This window comes from Notolabrus celidotus, chromosome 6 (genome assembly GCF_009762535.1).
Source record: "Notolabrus celidotus isolate fNotCel1 chromosome 6, fNotCel1.pri, whole genome shotgun sequence".
Lineage (NCBI taxonomy): Eukaryota > Metazoa > Chordata > Actinopteri > Labriformes > Labridae > Notolabrus > Notolabrus celidotus.
The window spans coordinates 26,730,586-26,743,095 of NC_048277.1; the positions used below are offsets into that span (position 1 = coordinate 26,730,586).

Below are 12,510 nucleotides of genomic sequence, written 5' to 3' on the forward strand. Positions count from 1 at the left end.
AGGAAGTGGCTGATGGGTCAAAGTACAAACTGAGCAGACGTTGGTGTTGTGCAACAAGCATTAAAACAGTCAGTCAAACTTGAGACTCCTCAGATATGTACAGACTTGGTGTTTATTTCTTTCCCAATAGACAACCAATTGCAGAATACATCTATATTCATTCTTTTTTTTTTAAACCAGAGTAAGGCTCTCAGTTTATAGTAAACATGGTCGGTGTGTATTCTTACATGTAACGCTGCAGTTATCACACGATCCTCTGATTCTTGATCCCTTATCATGGCACAGATAACACTCACAGCTGCACACATTTTGACTATACAAGAAAGATGAAGTGACATAAAAAAAGATAAGAGTTTTAAAAGTGTGAACACTGAAATAACCAAAGTTATAAAGTTCTTTTAGAACTTGGGTAAACTCATAAAACTCACATTAATTCCACACATAATAATCTGGTGTAAACTCACATTTCAGTACACTGACACGTCACTTTTTTTGTAAACTAATTACTCTTTTTAAAAGACTAAAACTGGATGGACATTTGGACGGAAATTATTGGTAATGTTTTCAGTGCAGCTACAGGGACAACAAAAACAAATAGTGGTTGGTTGGATGAAAATCCTCCGCCGGACACGTGAACAATGAGGTCATGTGTCTAAGAAAAACCTTTGTAAACCCTTGCTCGGGGTAAATGTCTACACTCCAGTCTCTTTCCTCTTTAGTGAGCCTTGAAACTTTTGGTCCAGTCTGGTTTTGGAGAGCGTCTGAGGCCTGAGTTTTGGGCTTGAGACGGGCGGACAGTTCTCATCGGTCTCCTCGTCATTGATGGGCGGTGTGTTAACGGAGGAGCGGCGCTTGGCTTGTACAGTTTCTTCCTGCTGAGCTCTGGGTGGCACCCTCTGTTGTTGGGCTATGGCAGTGCGTAGGCAGTTGAGCCACTGCTGCTTGTGGTAGACATCGTTCACATACAGGGTGTGAGACTGGCCATGGGATGGATCCAAAGAGCGAACACGAAAAACGTTCTTGGCTGGAAAGAAGAAAAAAAAAGAATTCAGCTAGTTAGTAACGTTTTTATCACACTGTCAACGTGAAGAGGTGAAATCATGAACGGTACGCTTGATGTGCTGAAAATCGTTTCCGGGGATTCATTTGATACGTCTGACATCTGTGATCGGGTTATCCCTAGTAATTTTTCATCCAACTTTTCAGTCCCCTCTGCATTACTGAGCTGGGGGTCTCTGCTTTTCTAAACCCACATGTCCAGCACTAAACTACAGACAGCTGGAGAATTACTGAGTAATATTTAGCAGCTCAAAAAAGGTCCTTGTAACTTGGTGTCAACCAGGACAGAACTTTTCTTCTTGTTTAATAAATTTAACTGACAATCTTTGTGTTTTGAACTGTGGGTTAGTCTCAGAAAGACATTCATGGATGATATCTGAGACTTTAGGAACATAGGACAAACATTTTTCACAACTTAATGACATTTAATGGGTGCAGATTAAGCCGAATGGTTGGATTTGGCCACCCGCACCCATATAGCGGGTGGCCTAATCTAACCAGACTGTGGCCCTTTTCCTGCATGTCATTTCCCCACTCTGTCCCGGTTCTCAGTGCTAGCCACCGTCCTCTCTAATAAAGGTGTAACAATAAAAATATAACTTGAAAAAAACCTTTGTCATCACTTCCTATTGCAACCCTATAATGAACACACAAGAACAGGTGTGAATATATGTGAATATGTCAGAGTTAAAACTGTATTAATATAACAGACAGAATACAGAGCATAGATGAAGTAAGGCATTGCAATATTGCATTTCTGATGCCTGGGTGAGCTCACCTTTACACTGCGCTGTGGATGTGATCTATAGGTAAGTAACAGGTTACTGCACGTTCTTGCTGGTTTTAAACTACGTTTTTATATTTCCTTACTTTAGGCTTTAGGTTATGTATTAATTTATTAATTCATTTAGAGTCTACTTTTAGCTTGTTATCTATTCTGTAGGCTGCTGGACCTGTTTCGTTCCTTCATGTTTTTAAATGTGACTGAATGACAATAAATTGAACCTTGAACCTTGAGCCTTGAACTTTAGGTGCACATCTTTGTCTGACTGTTAACATCAAATCAAATCCAAATCTCTTTATTTTCCAAAGCGTATAAATGGTTACTCTGTGAGTGTGTAATCATGAGGACAAATCTTTTCCAGGTTATTATTTCCCTTATGGTTTTTACTTTTGTTTGCTATGTGGTGTGTCTGATGTATGTTGGGTGTATATATCTGTGTTATTCACAACAATGAGCAACTATTATTTACTGTGTTTCTATGTTTTTAAATAAAATTACTATTGCTATTTAACCTGACAGGTTAATGGCAAATCTCATGTTGAAGCTACAATGAAAACTAAGTTGAGTTGAGGTGCACTGCTGGATTTTAATTCATGCATTAATTTTTCCATCAATAGCTCATGTCAAGTTTTGGAAGGGGAAAAGAAGTCACAGAAAATTCTGAAACGAAGGAATAGAGTGCACAGCGACATCTTTAAATCATCCGAACAAAAGTTCAACACCAACAGTGAAAAGCAGAAACACAGGATATCTTGGAAGCTAGTATCAGATAGTTTTAGGTATCTTTGCTGTCAAAATGAAACAATAAAATGTGTTCAGAAAATGAGAGAAAATACAGGTCAGTAAAACTGAGCCACTGTAGATTCCACACCCACAACCTACTTTTCTCTCCATTGGTGAAAGCCCCCCTGAAGGACCCTCCCATGCGGATCTCTCCGTCCACTAGGTCCTCCAGAGCCAAGTCTCGAACTGGTATTGGCTGCCGGTACACCTGGAAGCAGCTCCTATCGTTGCGGGTCACTGGTCTGCTCAGAACCAGGAGCTCAGAGAACAGAAACACATGCAGCCTCTGTGAAGGAACACACAGTTTCATTTAATACAAGACAAACTTTCACTTTGAAGGTAAAATTAAGGAGATTTATGCTCTTTCTCACCGATCCACTCTTGTTCCGCAGCTCTCCATGGCACAGCAATATCTTACAGTTTTCTATGAGAGGGTCTCGCTGCTTTTCATCCAGATACTCCAGTTTGTCGATGTAATACTGGCACTCTGACTCTCCTTTTCTGATGTTGATGTCAGACAAAATATCCTGGATTATAATAACCTGGGAAATCAGAGAAAGATCTATCAGTTGGCTATTTGGAAAAACACAATAAACTCAATATTCTGTAACATATGAACAAATGTTATGTTGGTAACATACAGCTTTCTCCAGACTGACTACGTCTGGGTGATCAGGTGGAGTGTGTCTGAGGATCTCCCGCAGCAGCAGAGGGTATTTCACCAGCCGTGACCGAGGGATGTCCAGGAAGCTCCAGAGGTCCAGCTTCCTGCTGAAGGGCGACTCTAGACAGCGCTGCAGGAAATCCTGCACCCGCTTGTCTTGCTTTTTCTGGTCCAGCAGGGCTTTAGCTGCAAGCTGGTTACTGCAGTAGTCTTTGTAAGCATTCAGACCAGGCAGCTGAGAAGAAACAGTAACAATCAAAATGTGGCTACATGCTTTCACTGATGTGTACATAAAGGATGAAAAATAAGACCCTTATACACACCCAATGTATGACTATCTGTCCAATCTGAGCTACAGTTCCATCAAGCCCAGTCCCCTCCGTCAGTTTCATCATTAGGTCTGAAGGTAAAACAAACAGAAACAATACGGTCAGAGACTTGTTAGAAGTCAATTTGAAACAGTCAGAGTTCAGGAATATTTAGGCACAACTGACCCTCATGTAAGGGGATGTATGCATCAAGGTCCCCAAATATGTGAGTTAGTTCCTCCTCCGTCATGATGGAGAGTTTAAGCATCGGATCATGGTATGCCTAAACATACAAAAGCCAGCAGAGTGAGTACAAAAAGGGCTTCTTCAGGGTTCATGTATTTCGTATTTATGGGTCCAACTTTAACTGAATGTTTGCACCTTTCGAGCAAGTTGGAGATCTTCAATGAGGTCCTGCTCTCCTCTGAAGAGCTCATAAATTGCCTGAAGAAGAATCAGAAAAGAAAGCATAACAAAACAAGTTACTTTTGCTGCTTTCTGCACTTTACTGTGCTCCACACTTCAAAAAGAATGTCACCCCGAACCTCTTGTCTCTTGATCTCTTTAGTGGAGAACGTGCTCTTCTGACTGACGTCCAGCGTCTCTGACCAGAGTGTGCTGTTTCTGCGTTTAGTGGGGGTGGGACCTGCTGTCTTGCTGAGAGCTTTGAGGGACATCCCCGGTGACTTGGCGTCACTCCGTAATGACATCGACTAGAAAGAATAGACATTTCTGAGTTACACACTGGTTAAAAATTCAACATGGTGCATCTGTAAGAAAGGGCAACATGTGAGTGGTATCTACCTGGATTGTCTGACCAAAGCGCCGCACTGCTCCATTCTTTGATGGAGATATCAAGTTGACCAGGGATGAAACTTTGGCCAGAGGTCGAACACGCTTGTTACTGGGTTCCTGGAAGATGAGGAAACAAACTGTCACAAGTGCCACTCCTTTAAAAAAAGCTGCAGAGCAACAATGCTGTGATTAATGAGTTCTGTGACACAAGATACTTGTATTCAGCCTAAAGGCATACAAGGAGTTCAAAGTTATTAAGTCAAAGAAGAAATCTGTGTTCAGTCTCTTTACCAGAAAGACACTTGTGACAGTCTGAAGCAGAGTGAGATTTTTTTTTGAGCTTATGACACGTAGCTTTAATTTCTGCATTTAGAGAGAATCTGAGTAACGCAGAAGGATTAAAGTTTGTTGTGAGGACATGTTTAAGGGTGCTACACAACACTCAGCATCAACCACCGTACAGAAAGTTTCCCTGATTCTCACCTTGAGGTCAAAGCTGGATAGACTGACTGTGTCATCATCCTTTTCTTTGCGCTTTCTCTTCTGCAATAACACAGCAATAAACAGAGGTTACTTAAAAACACATATTCAGCAACATCTCTTATATAGCTGTAATCATCACAGCACTGAATACTCAAAAATAAATGTAAAAAAACAGTCATGTGTACGGCTAACGACAGTCATGCACTCAAATATGATGATGCTATATTTTGAGATAGACTCACTAGACTGAAGTCCCACGGAGTCCCAGGAGTAAGAAAGGTGAAGGAGCTGCCTCTCTGCAGTGGAGGTCTACAGGAAATGAGAAAAATGACAATATGCAAGCACAATGAGAACAAGTTTAGATGAATTTGACTGTACACTGAATTAAACAAGAACTCAACACAGCTTGGTCTTTTGTAGCTTATGACTGCCAATCAAATGTATCCCGGAGAGGACAGAGACAGAGACTTCTCATTTCATAGAGAATCAGTTAATTCGTTTATCAGCGTATTCATAAAACAGATGTTACTTTTGTTCACTGCTGTGTTTCAACACCTCAAATGCCATGGATTGTGGCTGAATAATTTTAATATTTAATACCATATAAGGAATTGGACTGCTCTCTGCTTCTGCTACAAACGTCAGCTATGGTGACACAATCCTGCAGCCTCAGAGAGGTACAATGTCTCCTTCTTAGGGAATGACACCCTCAGGGTGCTGCTAAGGCCAAGGCCAGCTGAACACATTACTACGTGGCCTATTTGTGCCTCCAAGCTATGTAAAAAATGACAAAATTTTGAATTGAAAGTGAAACTTAAAGAAAGTGAAAGAAGTAAAAGTTGCAAGCTAAGCATGTTGGCATTCAAACAGAGCAAAAGTGAAAACAATTCAGGTTTAATAATAATTCTAGTTCTTTAGCACAGTTATCACAAGTTACTTTATTCTGGGAGGGAAGCAGTTATAGCCAACACAAACATTAGGTACTACCTCAACCCAGTCTGAAGATAGTATATCAGTTTTCATTGTTTGGCATTTTGCAAGTCCAAGAGAGCAAATAGAGGCATTATACAAGTTTAAATATGCAGACACACTTTTTTTTTTTTTAGAGCAACTGACTTTTAAAAAAGAACAATGAATATGGTTCTGTTGCAATTTAAAAGACTGTTAGTTAGATAGATAGATAGATAGATAGATAGATAGATAGATAGATAGATAGATAGATAGATAGATAGGAACTGTATTAATCATTTGGGAAGGTTCCCTCAGGAAATTCAGATTCCAGCAGCAGGTAACACCAAAGGACAGAAAAAACAGCACGCAGATACAAAAGATGTAGAAATCACAGGTTATATACACACAGTACACAGTAGCAGCAATATACAAGTCTAAATAAGGAATACCGGTGCAGGTTTATAATAAAATAGCAGCAGCACTAATAAATAGATAGATAATTAACTATAAATAATGAGTAGTGCAAGCTTGTTTGAATTGTGTCGTGGTCAGTTCAGTTAAGGTCTAGGTTATTTAAGTAAAGACCAAGAAATCATGAAAACAACACTTCTGTTGCTCAGTATTGACAGTGCAACCTTTACCAACCTGGTATTGATAGCTGAAGTTATCCAGTGCTAATATAACTCATTGGTGTTTATTGTTGGGGTGATATGATTGACAATTTATTAAAAGAAAATAAACAGAATAGAATATAACACTGGTATGCCACACTTTGCTGTATACACATCATCACTCATTAAAAAATATTTTGATTGTAGACTGCTAAATAAACAATCAAAGAAACATGTAGACATATTTTAGGTGTTGATACAGTCATATTTTTTTCCTCAATACTACTAAAACAGTGACCCAGGATCCCCTCATTAACTGGTCAGATAAATAACCAATCCTCTGCAAATGAAGACACCCATCATATCCTGACTCCTACCTCTACATGTAACTATATCTTCTTTCAAGTGATGAGTGAAGTCACTGGTCATTGATGCATATTACACCTGTATTTACATTAAGTTAATACAAAGAGTTACTAAATGAAAAGAACGTGGTCCTGTGTAAAACTGGGGATTCCGAGGTGCACATGAAAGCCTCATTGGCCAGTTACAACAACAGCCAACGCTTGTCACAAAGTGGCAAACAAATCTTCCACAAATTCGATCATTACAGGCTTTTAAAAGGGACAAACCTTTAAAAACAATGAAATCAAACTCTTTAATGATACTTTACTTACTTCTTAGAGTTGTTTCGTCGCAGTGTTTTTGGAGAAGGCTCTGCAGCGCTGATGACACTGGTAGTAGACGTCCTCGATGACATCCTGCGCAGTTTCGGCTTTTTGTTTTCCATCGTCTTCAAACTAACCTCTTCGTTTTCTTCCATTCTGCTGGAGGCTCCGTTTATAAATGTGCTTTTAGAGATATGAAGGTTTGATTGTGAATCCAAAAGACGAAGCTAAATGTTTGCAAATTTATCCGATGCATACAAAGAACGGAGAAGATCGGTGACAACAGACATTCACATTACGGCGGAAGTTTGAATACGGCGGATTCTTGGAAAAGGACCAATCAGGAGAGAGTTCAGAGCTCCGCTGCTAGGATACCGTGAAGTGGGAGGAGCCAGGCAGGCTTGAATAAGACTTCTTCTTCTTCTATGGTTTAGGCAGGTGAGGCGCAGCAACATCCTACTGCTGCTCTCTTCTGGTCATTTAATGAAATACTTAAATCTGAAACGAGCAACATCCAAGACTTTATTCCAAAAACAAAACACATAACAGTAAAGGGAACTTTAATAGTAAAAGTCACAATTTATGTGTTATTTGGTAACCAGTGCTGGACAAAGTACACTTTATTAGTACACCATAGATTCATTACTTAAGTCAAAGTAAAGATACTCCATGTGAAATATCACTCCAATGAAAGTTTCTCTGTCAAATTATTACTTGAGTTAAAGTACTGAAGTACTTGCTTTTTAAAAAATACTTCAGTATTCAAATTACTTCTTCAAAAATCTCAAAACATTGTATTTTCAAAATACATCAATGCAGTCAAGAATACATAGGTGTACTCTTCTACATCATGTTTATTTAGAAACCATTACTTGAAATCTCTAAAACTATACCATGGAATAAAAACAGACACTAAGTTACTCCAAGCTCCAAGACAACTTAGTTTGAAATGTTCATCTGGAATGAAACAAATGTTACGTAGCTCAATACGCTTTCTCAGGTTGGACTGTGAATCTTTGTATGTTTGGGCAGAGTGGGAAACAGGGAGAACATTTCAAACAATATGTATCATTCTTCATTTCAAAAACCTCTAACACGGGCTGAAGATATGTACATGGGTGCTCAGGTGGAGAATTATAGCCATCATTACCACCTCTAAATGAACTGTCTGATCTGAGTAAAATTTGCTCTGTGTTTGCTCCACAAATTCATGAGCTGACTTCAAAGCTAAAATAGTGAGTAACTAGAGCACTGATAGAAATGTAGTGGAGTCAAAAGTACAATAATTGTAATAAAAATAATACTTAAGTAAAGTACGGATACTCAAAAAAATTTACTTAAGTACTGTATTAAAATAAATTTACTTTGTTACTTTCCACCACTGTAGTTAACTCAATCAATCAATCAATCAATCAATCAAGCTTTATTTATATAGCACCTTTCATACAAGTCAAATGCAACCCAAAGTGCTTTACAGCGGTTGAAAACAAGAAAGAAGCAGAAATAAAATAATGGCAAGACATGTCAAAAAAAAAAAAGATTTTAAAATAGAGACTAATGCACACCACCAACAGTAAAACATGTGTAATTGAAATAAGTTAAAGTGTCAAATTAATATTAAGAATATAAATAGTTAGTATAGTTCTAGAGGTTGTTCAGATAATTTTAAAAAGACAAGGGGTCCTTTTCTGTCATTTGTAAATTATATTCCCTCTCTTGAGGACTAATGTAATATATGTTTCATAGGCCAAGTTGTAAAAAATTATTTCAAGATTTTGTGTTAGAAATAATTTTTATTTTATTTTTAATTTATTATTTTATTTAATTAATTTATTTTATGTATCATATCTTCTTTTTAATTCATGAGTCCTTCCTGTTTTCTTATTTTTTTTAATAAAAAAATAATAAAAAAAATAAGATAAACAGTTAAAATAGTAAAATAATAAAGCAACATTTAAATCAATATAACAGTCAATAGTAAGTAATAAAGTTTGTTAAATCCTACATAAAAGCCAGACTGAATAAATACATTTTTAGTTTATGTTTAAAAGTCTCAATATCTCTATCAGTTCCTCTCAGATCCTCCGGCAGGCTGTTCCATAGTTTAGGAGCGTAGTGGCTGAAAGCAAAGTGTAACGGTTTGTAGAACAAATAGAGAAATAGATGGACTTTATTGATCCCCCATTGGAGGAAATTTGTTTGTTCCAGCAGCTTACAACACAGGACATGAGAATATGACAATGTACTTACATAGTTAAAATATATATACATCTAATAAAATAAAATAATAATAATAACAGTAATGATGTTAAGGTGAAATACAAATAAAATAAAATATAGTAAATATAACAGATATATACACTATGTACACTTCTAAACTTCTATCTTTTGAATCGATTGTAAGGCAAGTTGTTGCAGGGATAAAATTGCACCAGGTTTTTATGAGCATAGACAGTATGAAAAGCACCCAGATCGATTCTGCTTTCACCTTCTGTTTTGGCTAAAACTATACTAACAATGCTGTACATTTTCTCATTATATGGGTAGGCAACAGTGATAAAACTATTCATAGGTTATGGATTCAACTGTTCGGCAGAAACAGCAAATCAAATCAAGTGTTACCCAAATAATATTAAATCAAAATGCCCGCCTGTAACTGCACTTTTGATTTACAACTAATGAACAATGTGTTATTGACATGTAGAGGATTCATGTACTTTGGCAAAAAAACAAGATGTCATCAAGTCCTTCCAAATTCTTAGCTTTTCTTCATGGTGATAGTCCCTTTTACCTTTAAAATGAATCCTTGAGTCAGGATCAGATATTATACTCAGTCTGTTCAAGAGTTCCCTGCAGGATGACACTACCATCACTCATACAGATCAGTATGGGCTTCTTGGATCCTATAACCCTGTCCTTCACGAGCACATCATCACCTCAGTGGAGCCATGTGTGCCACTTTAATCAATATACCTGTCCAGCATATGAAATATGTAGCATGACATCACTGCTGTGGTGTCTTCATGAAGCCGGAGTGGAGAGGGCATTTTAAAATGAGCCCTTGTGGACTGTGCTGTCACACATGGATACCATTTTTGAGCAGGAACCATGTTTAAGTATGAAAAAGTCTCATGAAAGAATGGCTTCTTTTAAACAAAAGAAAATAAAGTCTATTCACTGGCTTTCAGTTGTTAACATTAAATTAGACCCCTTTACATCAATCAGATGTGCTTGGTGCGGTAAAAATTAGTCTGAACATCTACGATTCTATAACAGCTACCTGTTGTGACAAATTAAGGTTTCATAACAGCTTCTAAATAGACTGTGATTACAAGGACAAGAAGGCATTTTCACTCTCACGATGGATTATACAACTCGTTTATTCAATTCATTGTGTGATAAGACCTTTAAACATTTCTTATGTAATACATTTTCAAGTACATTTCCAAGTAAGGTGAGGCAGCAGATGAACAGAAAACTTCCATTTCAATTGATTTCAGGCAAAGGTAAAAAACCTTGAGTGCTTTGAAAAAATAAAGTTATTATCTCCAGTTTACAGAGTGCAAGTGACTGTCACTAAGGAGACCAAGGCATGTAAATGAACAGTAGCTATACCTATGTGTTTTAGTTTTTTCTGACAGGCACTGTTACATTTGTCAAGTGTAGAACATAAACAGAAAAGACAAGGTTGTATAACCCCAAAATAAAATCCAACTTCAGTGTTTCTTTAATAAAGCAGCTGTAAAGTATACCAGTATGTTTACAAACCTTGGTCAAATATAGTCTTTTAAATGAGACTGAGCAGCTACTGACCCAAGGAAGACACATTCGTTTTTCACTAATAGAAATTCAGTTCACAGCTTGAGTTTCAAATTAATACTTTGATATTATTTTGCAGGTACAGCCTTACCTGGTGCAGTATAATAAGTTGTTACCATCATCTTATAAAAGTTGTTCTTATTTAGAAAACGTTACTTAAGAGTGCACATTCAAAATGCACTGGAAACAAACCAAAGTGGTTCAAAATATCAAAAACTAAATATACTGTATGTTAAATATCTGTTTAAGGCCTTGGGGGGGGGGGGGGGGGGGGGGGGGGGGTTACAAGAAGCAGGACAGCAGCTTGGATCAGTTAGTGAATGAAGCAGGAGTGTACAATAATTTATACAAATGTGACCTACTTTCTGGCATCACAAGAACATCTCATATTTCAGTTTATTCATGTAAAGCGTCTGTACATGCCGATAGTCCACCTCCCAGAGCACTGATTTCATATGGTGCTAGAGACTCAGTTCAAACATCTATGTCACCAAATGAAATCAGAATCTGAGTGCAGTCCTGGATTCACAAGATTTCAGCCTGAATACAGGATATAATGCAGAAGAGATCAGGACTGGTATGCCTTACATTGCTTGTTGTTGGTCAAAAGGAGTTTGAAGATGAAGCTTCCTTGATTTTGGGTCTCTCCCAATGTCGCAGTAGTCTGTTCTACAAACCAACAGCAGAGGGAGTGGTTACATTAATATCAAGAGCCAAACCAGTGACCAAGAAGTGGAAGAAGTTTAAGAGAACTTCATGAAGTTACGTGAGATATTTTTGGTTGGACAGTGTCAGCAAAGCATAGAGGAAACCCCCGGTTTATATCCTGGTAATCCACCCTCCAGGGTCAGCAGGGTAAAACTGGAGTTTTCACAAGAAATCAAACTCATCAGATCAAATCTCCTGAACAGTAAAACAGGTAGATTAGGTTCTGGTCTGGAAAGTACAAAGATCTGGAGAACAGACTTTAAAATATTAATAACGTTTTGTTTTTTTAAAGAAACACTTTTCAAGATTTGTTGGACTAACATGAAAACAGATTTTTATGATTTTACGTGAAGTATGGAACACTTAACGTTTTTCTTTTTGATCCTATGAATCCCTCTGCCAAAAATGACGAATGTGGTTTTTAACTTGAAGTATTTGAAGGTGGATTTGTTTACATTTGGGCTCAGCAAGGCTTGCTATTTCTGTCCACAGCACATTAGCATTAGCATTAACACAAGAAACAAGAAAAACAACAGATTACTTTGTAAGCTCTCAAAGTGCTGGTTGTTGGATTTGGTAACCTTTAATTGTACCAGGCTAGCTTTTTCCCTTCTTCTTCCAGCCTTCATGTACAGCTACGCTGTCTGTCCATTGATGGATGTAATAGCTAGCTTGGCTCACCATAGACTGTATTATAATGTACAAATGTCAGTAACTTGGTACAAATGTTTCAATCCTACCTAGAGACACAAATCGAGCTCACAAAAAAACACACGTTATTTCAAGCTCAGCTTTTGTACAGATGAAACAGAGAGATGTAAAGTGTTAATTATTGGTTTTGAGATGGATGCCAATTTTTATAACTACTGAAGATAGG

General features: G+C 37.6%; 1 protein-coding gene across 1 annotated transcript; it reads right to left on the reverse strand.

Moving 5' to 3' along the window:
- Window positions 1-89: 89 nt before the first annotated feature.
- LOC117814511 (neuroepithelial cell-transforming gene 1 protein-like) lies at window positions 90-7,481 on the reverse strand. The gene is made up of 12 exons (XM_034685887.1): window positions 7,116-7,481; window positions 5,119-5,185; window positions 4,877-4,936; window positions 4,403-4,510; window positions 4,144-4,311; window positions 3,980-4,042; window positions 3,785-3,881; window positions 3,614-3,690; window positions 3,268-3,525; window positions 2,998-3,168; window positions 2,726-2,912; window positions 90-1,024 (listed from the first exon to the last, which is right to left on the reverse strand). The coding sequence occupies exons 1-12, from the start codon at window positions 7,259-7,261 to the stop codon at window positions 693-695; spliced, it is 1,734 nt and encodes a 577-aa protein (XP_034541778.1). The 5' UTR covers window positions 7,262-7,481; the 3' UTR covers window positions 90-692.
- Window positions 7,482-12,510: the final 5,029 nt, after the last annotated feature.

Coding starts and splice junctions, on each gene's coding strand:
- LOC117814511 (XM_034685887.1), bottom strand. CDS start 7,261: ATGGAAGAAAACGAAGAGGTTAGTTTGAAGACGATGGAAAACAAAAAG. Junction 5,186..7,115: donor CGACGAAACAACTCTAAGAA/GTAAGTAAAGTA, acceptor CATTTCCTGTAG/ACCTCCACTGCAGAGAGGCA. Junction 3,526..3,613: donor GACAGATAGTCATACATTGG/GTGTGTATAAGG, acceptor GTTTCTTCTCAG/CTGCCTGGTCTGAATGCTTA.